The sequence below is a fragment of the Triticum urartu genome, chromosome 4 (assembly GCF_003073215.2).
Source record: "Triticum urartu cultivar G1812 chromosome 4, Tu2.1, whole genome shotgun sequence".
NCBI lineage: Eukaryota > Viridiplantae > Streptophyta > Magnoliopsida > Poales > Poaceae > Triticum > Triticum urartu.
This window is the reverse complement of record NC_053025.1, coordinates 605,088,612-605,100,672: the sequence shown is the minus strand read 5'-3', so window position 1 is coordinate 605,100,672 and position 12,061 is coordinate 605,088,612. Positions and strand designations below refer to the sequence as shown.

The 12,061-nt window shown below is 47.0% G+C and overlaps 3 protein-coding genes across 6 annotated transcripts; 2 read left to right on the top strand and 1 right to left on the bottom strand.

Annotated features, from left to right (window-relative positions):
• The first annotated feature begins 403 nt into the window (after nt 1–403).
• LOC125553117 (probable thiol methyltransferase 2) lies at nt 404–2,139 on the top strand. Its single transcript, XM_048716898.1, has 7 exons — nt 404–677; nt 771–907; nt 991–1,169; nt 1,272–1,371; nt 1,470–1,516; nt 1,642–1,720; nt 1,887–2,139. The coding sequence occupies exons 1-7, from the start codon at nt 542–544 to the stop codon at nt 1,974–1,976; spliced, it is 768 nt and encodes a 255-aa protein (XP_048572855.1). The 5' UTR covers nt 404–541; the 3' UTR covers nt 1,977–2,139.
• An 87-nt stretch (nt 2,140–2,226) lies between these two features.
• LOC125553116 (poly(ADP-ribose) glycohydrolase 1-like) lies at nt 2,227–6,693 on the bottom strand. Its single transcript, XM_048716896.1, has 9 exons — nt 6,105–6,693; nt 5,790–5,994; nt 4,671–4,775; nt 4,189–4,307; nt 3,910–4,053; nt 3,686–3,755; nt 3,206–3,343; nt 2,964–3,026; nt 2,227–2,511 (listed from the first exon to the last, which is right to left on the bottom strand). Exons 1-9 carry the CDS (start codon nt 6,626–6,628, stop codon nt 2,347–2,349), a joined length of 1,533 nt encoding a protein of 510 aa, XP_048572853.1. The 5' UTR covers nt 6,629–6,693; the 3' UTR covers nt 2,227–2,346.
• Nucleotides 6,694–6,822: 129 nt separating this feature from the next.
• Nucleotides 6,823–11,387, top strand: LOC125553115 (pentatricopeptide repeat-containing protein At2g27610-like). 4 transcript variants are annotated; one of them, XM_048716895.1, is made up of 4 exons: nt 6,823–8,997; nt 10,195–10,292; nt 10,385–10,733; nt 10,827–11,387. In XM_048716895.1, the coding sequence occupies exon 1, from the start codon at nt 6,878–6,880 to the stop codon at nt 8,945–8,947; it is 2,070 nt and encodes a 689-aa protein (XP_048572852.1). In that variant the 5' UTR covers nt 6,823–6,877; the 3' UTR covers nt 8,948–8,997; nt 10,195–10,292; nt 10,385–10,733; nt 10,827–11,387. The 4 variants fall into 4 exon arrangements, with proteins under 4 accessions (XP_048572852.1, XP_048572851.1, XP_048572850.1 ...); XM_048716894.1 differs by having other exon boundaries at nt 10,195–10,733; XM_048716893.1 differs by lacking the exon at nt 10,827–11,387 and having other exon boundaries at nt 6,823–9,809; nt 10,385–10,510.
• The last annotated feature ends 674 nt before the right edge of the window (nt 11,388–12,061 follow it).

Here is a 12,061-nt window from a genome sequence, read left to right as displayed (position 1 = left end):
TTCTCGTGTAAATAAATGTAAATATCTGTGCTGATGATGAGCATTGGAGGTTTTGTTTTTGTTGTTGGTGAATTTAGAATGTGGCTAGTCATCAGGTCTGCCCTTCCCCGGCACGGACGAAAACCTGGCGTAGGTGTCTCACTCTCTGGTTGTCACTGTTTCATGGATGCACAAAATTTATGGATCATGATTTTGGCTGCAGTTGTTTCTATTTGTGATGATAAACGCATACTGGTACGTCTGAGGTTTTCGTTCTGAAGAGGAACAAGAGGCCTGCAGCCACGGGCCAGTCGCTCTCTTTTACCCTTTCTTTATCTCCTTATAAGCAAATCATTCTAGAGTGAATTCGTGGCAAATTGTCTGATTTTCGCAGAGATTTGTATTTGTAAATAAAAAAGGAAACCAAACACGTATGCAGTGACGTACTTGAGGGTAAAGCGACAGTATACGGTGTATGTCTGGAGTTCTTTTCAAGGTCTGTACACCTGTTATTATTACTGTAGCGAGTTTCAGTTAAGGTACATAGGTTAGGTACAAGACAATGGCGTCGACGGCCGTGGCAGACGCGAACGCCGGGGGATTCGGTGTCGGGGCCGCCGGAGTCGGGCAGGTCCTCGACGGCTCCAACCCGGCCATCGTCCGGCTCCGGCAGCTCGTCGACGGGCCCCAGTCCTCAGGTGCTGCTACTGGCACGCTCACTCGGCATGCAATGCAATCCACTGTCGGTATATCCGTTACTAGACTGATGAAATAGCGGCGCGTGTTTGCAGAGGGGTGGAGGCGGTGCTGGGAGCAGGGCGTGACGCCGTGGGACCTGGGCCAGCCCACGCCGGTCGTCGTCAAGCTGGTGCAGTCCGGCACCCTCCCCGCCGGCGGCGCCACCGTCCTCGTCCCCGGCTGCGGCGGGGTACGTTACGTAGCACACGCTCTACTCGTTCAATTGTAAGAGAGATAATAACTGGCAACCTCATGCACGCACGCGCCCTGCAGGGATACGACGCGGTGGCCCTGTCCGGCGGCGGCCGCTCCGTGGTGGGCCTCGACGTCTGCGACGCCGTCATCCAGAAGGCCAGTCAGCGGTCATCGTCGTCGCCCGACGTGGCCTTCATTACCGCCGACTTCTTCACCTGGGCGCCGCCGGAGCCCTTCCACCTCATCTTCGACTACACGTACCTTACCGACGGAACCTTACAAGCTCTCCTACTGATCAACACTTAATTAATTAAATTCCCATTTAAAAACACTTAATAACTCGATTACTAATGTTTCAGATTCTTCTGCGCCCTTGACCCGTCGCTGAGGCCGGCGTGGGCGGCGAGGATGGAGGAGCTGCTGCGGCCGGACGGAGAGCTCATCACCCTCATGTACCTGGTAATCACCCCCACTAATCCTCCTGCCACTAAGGGCAATATATATACAAGTGCTACTAATTATCGGCACTGTAATGATCATGCATGGATGCATTTCAGCCTCAAGACCAAGACTCGGGGCCACCGTACAACACGACAGTGCTCGAGTAAGCATCACATCCCTGCTAGTATATTTTTCCTACTAGTAATACAATCCATCACAATGTTGAGAGAGACAGAAATGCCAATTCTTCATCTCACTGTCTCTTGTCAATCATCTATGCATATGCAGCTACGAGGAGGTGCTCAAACCCCTGGGTTTCTTCATCGAATCCATCGAGGACAATGACGTGGCGGTCGAGCCGCGCAAGGTATACTGGACAGCAGTTTCTATTGTTAGCCTTATTATAGCATACGTACTAGTAACAATTACAGGCTGTAGAAAACAGTGCGTGTTAGTTTCAGTCAGTTAGTTCAAAACATGTCCAGTAGTTTTGTCAGGTAACTAACTTCAGGTGGCAATTTAACTATTCTCAGGGGCTGGAGAAGATCGCAAGGTGGAAGAAGACAGCCAGCCGGGGCAGAAACGCCGATATGATATCAGATCTGCCCTCTGATAATCTCTAGTTTCCTTAAAAGATTGAAATGTTTAAAAGATTAATTTTAAGGTTTTTCCCTTGAGAGGTTACAGTGGAGAGGCATGGCATGACATGCAAAATAGTATATCGATGCACACAACCCTTTCTATTATAATAATTATTTATAAAACCAATGTATGGTTATCATGTTAGTGGCACATTTTAAACAATATGTGTGTGTGTGTTTATTTCTATTGAGCAGATATCCTTCATCGATCGTGAATCGTGTGGCTGATTCATGGAAATTCTGAATTGGTCTCACACATTGCTAGTTTCTGGTCAGGGAAACAAATATCCGAGTAATGTTTTTGCAAGTTACTGTTCACACATCACACAGATGCTAACCTCACGAAACTGGGCTACTCGCACATGTAATCCACATCATTATTGGCGCTGTCTTCTGGAAGTAACCAAGTCAAAAAGCCGTCGAAAGTTTCTCTTTTGAGCCTCTGGGATGAATACTCGACAATCATGTGCCACAACTCGCCGACAGTCCATCCGTGGCGTAATACCCACTGGATCACCTGTCACAGCAGAATGATGCAAAAATTATAAGCTGAAGAGAACAAAAAAGGAAAGCTTGACAGCATGGGATTAGGACCGACTCGATTCGGTGGAGAAAAGAAAAAGGAGGGTCCCTGCCTCCATCTAGAACCATCCATCATATCTAGTTTTAGGCTTTAGTGTGCAAATAAGTTATTCTCTCCTTTCCGGTTTATTAGGCTCATCTTAGAAATCACATCACCTTCAATCATTGGTTGAGTCACACTGAAAACCAAAATTTAACAGAATTTAATGTAGGATTGCTATATTTGCCAATCCCAAGACAATTCAGTGAGTGGCCGTGGAACCATGAACACCGCTAGACAGGCAAAACTACTACAACTTCGAAAATCGGCTATATTTTAGTCGTTCTACTTCTGTGCATAACTGCATACGCAAAAAATGTGAAAAGGTTTTCATAGTATTGTGGTACCTCTTCTAATCTTCTAAGTGACGCATCCTCAAAAGTATAGTAATTAACAAAAGGTCGGTGTGCCTGCAAAATAAGAACCGCCAAATATATTTTGATCACTCCAACAATGTTCATAGTTGAATTTACCGGTATAGACATTTAACCTTCTTTAAAAAAAAATGAGGTATAGATATTTAATTGGGAACAAACAGATGAACTCCTATTCCTGAAAATTCCATTGTGTAATAACATTTTTCCTGTACCTGTGATGCGCCAAGCCACTGAATCATGCTCTTAATTTCAGGGTTTCCACCAAAAGCCCCACAACCCCAGTTTCCGGTTGAAACTCCTACACAGTCAACTGAGTTGACACTTGGATGATTATCCTTGGAATTAGAATCCTGGAACCATGTGTTAAAAGTTAAAAAAATGATCAAAAGTTCAGAACATATAGACACCACCTTCTAATGGCGTGCATGTGTTTTAGGTATTTTAGGCCACTACTTATCATGTTAGACCTCATTTGAAATTATATACACATGCAGCAGAACTTCATTCCGACAGTTTATTACTTTATTGGTCGACGGACATAAAATAAATGATAGGGGCAAATACATGCTATCAAGTCATTTTCTGAACCTTAGCAGAGATGGAGATGATAATGTTTGCCACTTGTGTTTGAAATTAGGTAATTCATAGAAGGATTCAATTAACAGAAACTTCATGGCTTGTTAGGTAAACACCTGGAAAGGCTTCACATCGAACTGATGCTTTGATTGATCCAAAAAACCAACAAATGCTTTGTTCACTTCCCTGCAGAGATGTAGTACCGATGAAAATGAATTAGGAAAACAAACAAGTATACAACTATATTTCGTTTACGAAGGATAGCGACCACAACAAGCTACCAATAAATCATGAAATACTGTGATACATTGCTCTGAAGTGAAACATGAACAAGACATACCTTAAAAGACCACTAGTTTCATACTGTAACTTAGTTGGGCAGTCCAAGGCATCAATTGCTACAATCCTAGTTTTTCGTCGACCCATTGCATCAAGGGGCTTCGTATCTAAATAATCACCGACAAAGCGGAATGAGGAGCCGTACCTGAAAGAAGCAAATGAAGTGTCCATTTACAATGTAAAAATCATGCTGGAAATGCCATAGCTAATTAGTATTGTCAGACTTTTTCTTTTCATTTATGAACTAAATCAAGCGAAGGGTGGAAAGATTTAAACTAACCCCATATACTGTGAGAACCTTTCAGCACCGACAATTTCTATAGCCTCATTATCTTCCATTGAAGCCATGAAGAGCATGCCTACAATCAGTTCTGGATTTATCATGAAACGGATCTCTTCCTGTACCATAGAATAGATATAGCATCTATGAGAAAACCATAAAAAACTTGCATCATTGTAATTTATCTTAACTAATCAACTTGCACAACATCAAGGTGTACTATCCAGCAGATTGATGACATAGCATGAAGGTACTTCAATTTGCATCAGACACCCATGAAGTCTTATAAAACTGGTCTTAAGATAGTGACACAACAATAATTTTCTATGTACTCCGTAGCATAGAAGATGATGGATAAGTGACATACAATTCATACAGAACGAATGTAGGAATATATTCTAAAACTAGTGCTAAACAAATAACGCCTCATAATTATTGCAATCCCAAATGGGCACATTTCTTATGAAACTGAAAAAGGAGACCTGCACACAACCCCTGGAAAGTGCACCTCCTCCCAGATATTTATTAGCAAAATCAACTTCGAGGGCTTCTTCTTCCTCATCTTCTATCAAACCCGAGGAAATTACCTACTAATGAAAAGAAAACAAACAATCAGCACTTCATAATAATTGTAAAGAACATGAGGCATTTTGATAACATTATGATAAAAGATAACCCTAGCTGTTGTACTCCAGTGTCACAGAGTTATCCATTCCTACTAGCCTTATTTCCATTATCGTGCAATAACAGGATACAGATAATTTATCACGCCGCATAGCATCATCTAAATGCTCATAAATTAATAACTCAATATTGCAGCATACAATTCTCCCAGGATGAAGACACATGATGGAGAACAAACGGATAATAACATAAAAAAAGACAAACACATTTACTTTTCCAGTGTGTCCAAAGCATGCCTGCCAGGTCATGCTAATTTAAAAACAAACGACTATTCTAAACAGACCTTCATAGAATGACAGAAGATTACAAAACTCAATTTAATAGCCATGGCAAATTTGCTCAGTACTCCTAAGATCTCATTACAGGAAACTACTCACATTTAATTGAATACACCTTCACCCTTATGGTTTAGCTGCAATATTTTCTTGACACTTGGAAAAAAATAACCACAGGCATGTACAATGAGCAAGTTGAACTTCATGTAACATACACCGGTTGCCTGTTTTGAGTTCCCAAATCCCAAAATGACCACACATGTCTGAGATTGGAAAATGTCGTTTCCGAGGATGCCTAGGGCAATGGTAATAGACTGAAATATGACTGTAAATGTGAAATATGTAGACAAGTAGCTATTCTATGTTGTTAGAAGACCAGATTGTTGTCTTGATATTGCTTGAGCAGCTAAATCTCTGCTACCTGATGGTATCACCTTCTAGGATGGTTGTTAATAGATACAAATTAATCGACTTCCTGCAAGCTATGTCACATCATGTACAGAGGCATATGCTCTGAAACAATGCTGGCTAGAAGTTCAGCTTTGATTTAACCAACGCAGGTGAACCCAAATAACTTGCACACTACATAATTTCAGAGGAGCCCTGCATAAGGGCTAAAATTGAGCATATGAAGCCACTTACCCGGAATGGGCAGAGGGGCACGCTAGATTTAATCCAGGCATCACTGTCAGGGTAGGTAACATCACCGGAGAGGGAGCCGCGCGGAAGAACCTTGCGCTCAAACGACACAAAACCGGCAGGCGTAGACGCAGTCACCCTCTCGAAATAGTGAGCAATGCACCTCACTTTGTGCTCCTGGCTCTGCCTCGCATTGTTAGTCAATGCCCTGCCAAACCATAGAAGCATAGGAGATCAGTAAGAACAGCTAGTCAATTTGACACTACAAGGTTTAATTAAACCCTACGATGCCCAAATGAACCGAAATTGATGGCATACGAGAACAAGGCGTCGAAATTGATGGCCGGGAGGCGGGCCTCGCCGCGGCCGGCGGTGGGGAACAGGCAGAAGAGCGCGCAGGCGAGCAGCGCGGCGGCGAGCTCCTGGCCGAGGAGCACGAGGCCCGCGTCCTGAGACGCCAGGAGACGGAGCCCGGTCGCGGCCCGGGCGCCGGCGTAGTGGTCCTCGAGCAGCGCGGGGAGGCGGAGGAGGAGGCGCGCGAGGCGCGGGAGCACGTCGGAGAACCAGTCCCGCGCGTGGGCCCGCGAGAGGAGGTCGTCGAAGAAGAGCGCGTAGCCCTCGGCGGCCCGCGCGGGGAGGGCCCGGAGGGCCAGGGCCTGGCGGAGGTCGCTGAGCGCGTCGGCGAGGACGTCGCCGGATGTGACCCGGCTCACGTCGGGGCCGAGGGACAGCGCCCTCAGCTGCTCCTGCGCCGCCGCCGGCCAGAAGAGCGCCCCGCCGCGCAGCACCACCGGCAGCAGCGGCAGGATCGACCGCAGGTCGCCGCGCGCCTCCATCTCCATTGCTGCTCTCTCTCTCTCTCTCTCTCTCTCCTTCTCTCTCTACAGCTTTCCCTTCTCTCTCTAGCTTCGCTTGCGTCGCCGTTGGGCCTCAATGTGTATTCTTTTGTTGGGCCGAACACGGGCTCGTACCGGCCCACGAGAGCATTGCGGCCCAATTGCCACACTGGGCTGAAGCTTATCCATTTCCAGCTTGTTGGTTCCTCTGCGGCTCAAGCTCTCTGCTGCCATGGGAGTGGACACGGCCGAGCAATGGCCGCGCCGCACGCCACGCTGCCCCCGGCGACAGCAAGCCCGCCGCCGCGCCGCGGCCTCCGGCGCGAGACGGCGGAGGTGGTGCGCGACTGCAAGAGGCTGGACGGGCTCATGAAGGCCGGCAGGCTGGCGGACGCCCTGGACCTGTTCGACCGGATGCCGCGCAAGAACGTCGTGGCCTGGACCTCGGCCGTGTCCGGGCTGGCACGCAACGGGCGCCCCGAGGCCGCGGTCGAGATGTTCGCGGACATGGCGGAGTCCGGCGTCGCGCCGAACGACTTCGCGTGCAACGCGGCGCTGGCGGCGTGCGCGGCCGCGGGCGCGCTCCGCGCCGGGGAGCAGCTGCACTCGCTCGCCGTGCGTGCGGGGCTCGCCGGGGACGCGTGGGTTGGGAGCTGCCTGGTCGAGCTCTACGCGCGGTGCGGCTCCACGCGAGCGGCCGAGGCCGTGCTGGCCCGGATGGAGTCGCCGGACGTCGTGGCGTACACCTCGCTCGTCTCGGCCTTCTGCCGGAGCGGCGAGTTCAAGCGAGCAGCGGAGGCACTCAGCCAGATGATGGAGCGGGGAGTGGAGCCGAACGAGCACACGGTGACGAGCATCCTGGCGGCGGCGTGCTGCCCGCTGGTTCTCGGCGTGCAGATACATGGCTACATGATCAAGGCGATGGGCTCGTCACAGAGCGTCTACGCGTGGAGCGCGCTGATCGATTTCTACTCAAGAAATGGTGAGCTCGACATGGCAAAGACGGTGTTCGACAGCCTCCAGTGCAAGAACGTGGTCACCTGGTGCACCATGATGCAGCTGCACATCAGAGATGGTAGGCCGGAGGATGCACTGCAGCTGTTCGACGAAATGATCTCGGAGGGCATTGTTGATCCAAACGAGTTTGCATTCTCGATCGCTCTTGGTGCCTGTGAGTCCATCGCTCTGGGGAGTCAGCTTCACTCTTTGGCCATCAAACGTGACCTGGCGAGTGATCTCCGGGTGTCGAATGCCCTGCTTTCCATGTATGGCAGGAGCGGCCTCGTCAAAGAGCTCGAGGCCGTGCTCCGCGGCATCGAGGATCCAGACATTGTCAGCTGGACAGCAGCAATCTCTGCATACTTCCAGAACGGCCATGGTGAGAAGGCCATAGCACTGCTCTCCCAGATGCACTCACAAGGTCTCATGCCAAACGACTATGCCTTCTCCAGCGTGCTAAGCTCCTGCGCAGACCTGGCATTGCTGGACCAAGGGAGTCAGTTCCATTGCCTAGCCCTGAAGCTAGGGTGCGACATGAAGATCTGCACGGGGAACGCGTTGATCAACATGTACTCCAAGTGCGGCCAGATCGTGCCCGCGAGGCTCGTGTTCAACGTCATGGATCACCGTGATGTGACGTCCTGGAACTCGCTGATCCACGGGTACGCGCAGCACGGTGAGGTGGACATGGCATTGAAGGCGTTCAGCGAGATGTGTTCCATTGGCGGTGAGCCCAATGAGTCGACGCTCCTGGGAATCCTAGCAGCTTGCAACCACGCCGGGATGGTGGATGAAGGTGTGGCATTCTTCAGATCAGCAATGGCCGGCCGGTATGGCGCCTTCCTGACACCCTCACACTATGCCTGCGCGGTCGACATGCTGGGCCGTAGTGGCAGGTTCGACGACGCCCTCTGCCTGATCGAGGAGATGCCTTTTGAGCCCGACGTCCTAGTGTGGAAGACGATGTTGGCGTCATGCAGGCTGCACGGCAACCTGGAGACGGGGAGGCTCGCCGCCGAAAAGCTCGTGGGGCTCTCAGGCCAGGACTCGGCAAGCTACGTGCTGATGTCTGGCATACATGCGATGCACGGGGAGTGGCGCGACGCCGACATGGTGCGGCGCAGGATGGACGAGGCTGGGGTGAAGAAGGAGGCCGGGATCAGCTGGGTGGAGGTCAGGAACGAGGTGCACGCCTTCGTAGCCCAGGACGCGTCTCACCCGGACTCGCCGTCCATCTACCGAATGCTCTGGGAATTGTCTAATGCCATGCGAGATACAGCCTATGATGAAGATGTTGAATTGTTGGATGTACATATGCAGATTTAGATGTGAAAAAAGTAGTGCATATCCTACTAGGTTCCTCCATTTCTGACAAGGTAACTGAGTCTTTCTTCTTTTCCAATTGTCACTTGCATTACACTGTTCTTTGTAGCTACTGGTATAAGCTTACAAATATGTGAATGATAGGTGCTGTATGCTATGTAGGCATGTAGCAATATGAAATTATCAATAGCATATTGTTTTCAGTCTGTAACAATTAAAATGTGCTGCAGAAAGTTGATTAAAACACCTTTCAGTGTGACATCGACAATTGCTATGCTTTAGTTTTATTTACTTACCCCATTTGGCAGTAGACTCACTAGTAAACTGGGTTTATAACTTCCAAGGAACCATCCTGTATTTTGATATTCTTAGACTCAGGTATGGCTGTAGCATGGCCTTCTCAAGTACTCCAGGTGTGGCACTACACTAACTAATCACATGAACAGAACAGACACTTAGCTACGGGTTACACTCACAGTTTGGACTGTGACTTAAAAGATTGCCTCGGAACGTCAACCAAATGAGCTAATTTCTCTAGATAGTTGAAGTGAATGAGGGAAGAAGCTTGTATTCTCAGAGGAGAGAATTTTCTTAACAAGTTCTCAAGAAGATTGGTGATACATATGATGGAATTGTCCGTTCAGTGTTCCACTATGGTGTATTGGTTCACCTGCAATTTTCTGATGCCACTGGCCATACCTTTGGTCATTTTTGTTGTAAATATTCCAGAGTTTGACAGCAATGATGCTGAAACAGCAAGTTATTTATCTTACTGATCTTGTACATATCTCTGGGATCTCTTGGTATCTTGTCCAAGATTTTGTAAATGAAGGTGATAGCATCAAGATCAAGATCATATTGATATGTAAGTGTCAAGGTATCTAGGTGATCAAATATTGAATTTATGTTACAGAACATTTTCTAGATTCTACAAACCAAAAGTAGTTAAGGTATCCAGGAGTATGTGTTTTCTCCTGGAAATTATTAGTAAAATCATATGCATTCAAGTGCACACCTAGTTTGTTTGCAGCAATTATATATTTGCATTTATGGAAGAGTGAACTAATGCTGTGGCATTTATACAATACACAGAGCTTTTAAGGGTTAGTTGAATAAAATCAAATTAATCTAATTCAGGCATGCACTCCATTGGTGCTGATAAGGGAAATCAGGAAGCACTGGGTTTCTCTATCTTGAACCAGAAAATCATGTTAAATGATCTGACATGCTTGCATTCCATACACAAACAGGGAGAAATCAAGGATAGCTTTACAATCAGGCAATTGGAGGAAGATCCTCTACTGGAGCCGATCCTCTACTGAAGCCATTGGACAAAATTATTCCTTTGGTTGGTTGTTGAATAAAACTGTGTCCCAGTGGTGCGTTATCAGCTACTATGTTCTTGTAAAAGTGGACTCATGTAACAATCATGTTTTGTAGGGAACTGATATATCACCTGATGCTCAGATCAGGTCATTACCTACAGAAAAGAAGTTGAACTTCTTTCAATACTTGATGGCGTATGTAATGAACTTTTTACAGGAGGAAGGTAATGGTTTGTATTTTTGTCTAGTATCCAGTTTCTAGTTTGTGTATTAGAGTACGTCATTAGTCATTACTACGTATATCCTGGGGTCATATTTGGTATCATGTGGGAGTGAAGATATGGCCCATTACATGGGGCGTGGTCAAGAAATTGTTCCACAATGATGGCCCCAGTGGCTCCAGTAGTAACAGGATAGAAGAGAAAGACAAGTTCACTGGTGCTATGTCGAACACTTTCGGACAGGTATATACTACTACTTGTATCTGCTTGAACTTAAACATCTTATTCGGATTTAGAACAATATATCAAGTACCACTTTGGCCTCGCATGTTTCAGGACATGCCCCCCGATCACATTACGAACCAGCTGACTCATTCTTATCATATGTGCGGAACTCCACTTGCGCATGAGCTTCTACGCATGGAATCGGGCACACCCACCGATTTGTTGCAGGTGATTTTCGAGGTATGGCATGAAATGTTGTGTTATGCTGCCAACCGCTGCAGCAGAGATTCTCATGACAGGCACCTCAGCAGTGTTGGCGAGTTCATTACAGTTGTATGGTTATTGGCACGGCAAATCCATGGATTTCAGCAGCCTAGGGGAAAAGGCGGACACTCTTCTGTTTGTATATAGAAAATTTATGTGCAAATGACTTTTGAGAATGAAAAACATTTGGAGGAGTAATTCTGAGAATTCCAAAGGGGCACATCAGGCGCATTTTCTTGTCAGGTGGTTGTGGAAATGTGCTAGGAGATTGAGACATAAAATCTTCTTCTTTTGGTTCTTGCTGTATGCACCAGGAACCCGCTCAAAAGAAAGACTTTCCGTGTGCCGACCTATGTATGATTGTGTTCTCTGTGATGAACAAGTGGAGGAGACTGCTCTTCATCTTTCTTTGGATTCTTCAGTTGCTCAAAATTGCTGGAATTCCATCATACTCCCTCTGTTCCGAATTACTTGTCGCAGATATGGATGTATCTAGATGTATTTTAGTTCTAGATACATCCATTTCTGCGACGAGTAATTTAGAACGGAGGGAGTACCTGCTAAGCGCAGAGGTGTCTCCCTCTTTGATGAAGTCGGCTTAGTCATTCAAGTTTTTCCTAGAAACATTTCCATGTACATCATAATCATGGGATGTTCGATCATATGGATGCAAAGAAATAGGCAGATTTTCATAATTGAAACCCCTCGGCTTATCTTCTGGACACACTTTCTCAAGCAACATCTTCTGCCAAAGGGCAGAGGGTGAAGAACAGACATGACAATTCTAGGACATCAACTGTAGGAGGGGAAATATCTGGAGCGGGTTTCAAAGATTTCTGCTTGCCTGGTGAAAAACATAAAAAATGTAGGAGAAATCACTAAGGAAGAATAAAAATCATGTCAGCAAAAAGACTAATTACCACTGCTTAGCTTTCAATTTGCCTCTGACCATCAAATTAAATGTGAATAACCCGTCCTCCTCTCTTTGAAACAAGGGGCGCTTCGGGTTCTGTGCGTGCTTCAAACAATTTTGAGACAAGATGAACATAAGAGTTTGAAACCATTTCTCCAAATACAATGCA

Coding starts and splice junctions, on each gene's coding strand:
- LOC125553117 (XM_048716898.1), top strand. CDS start 542: ATGGCGTCGACGGCCGTGGCAGACGCGAACGCCGGGGGATTCGGTGTC. Junction 908..990: donor TCGTCCCCGGCTGCGGCGGG/GTACGTTACGTA, acceptor CGCGCCCTGCAG/GGATACGACGCGGTGGCCCT. Junction 1,517..1,641: donor TACAACACGACAGTGCTCGA/GTAAGCATCACA, acceptor ATGCATATGCAG/CTACGAGGAGGTGCTCAAAC.
- LOC125553115 (XM_048716895.1), top strand. CDS start 6,878: ATGGCCGCGCCGCACGCCACGCTGCCCCCGGCGACAGCAAGCCCGCCG.
- LOC125553116 (XM_048716896.1), bottom strand. CDS start 6,628: ATGGAGATGGAGGCGCGCGGCGACCTGCGGTCGATCCTGCCGCTGCTG. Junction 4,776..5,789: donor TGCCCCTCTGCCCATTCCGG/GTAAGTGGCTTC, acceptor TTTCATTAGTAG/GTAATTTCCTCGGGTTTGAT. Junction 3,756..3,909: donor GAAACTAGTGGTCTTTTAAG/GTATGTCTTGTT, acceptor ACATCTCTGCAG/GGAAGTGAACAAAGCATTTG.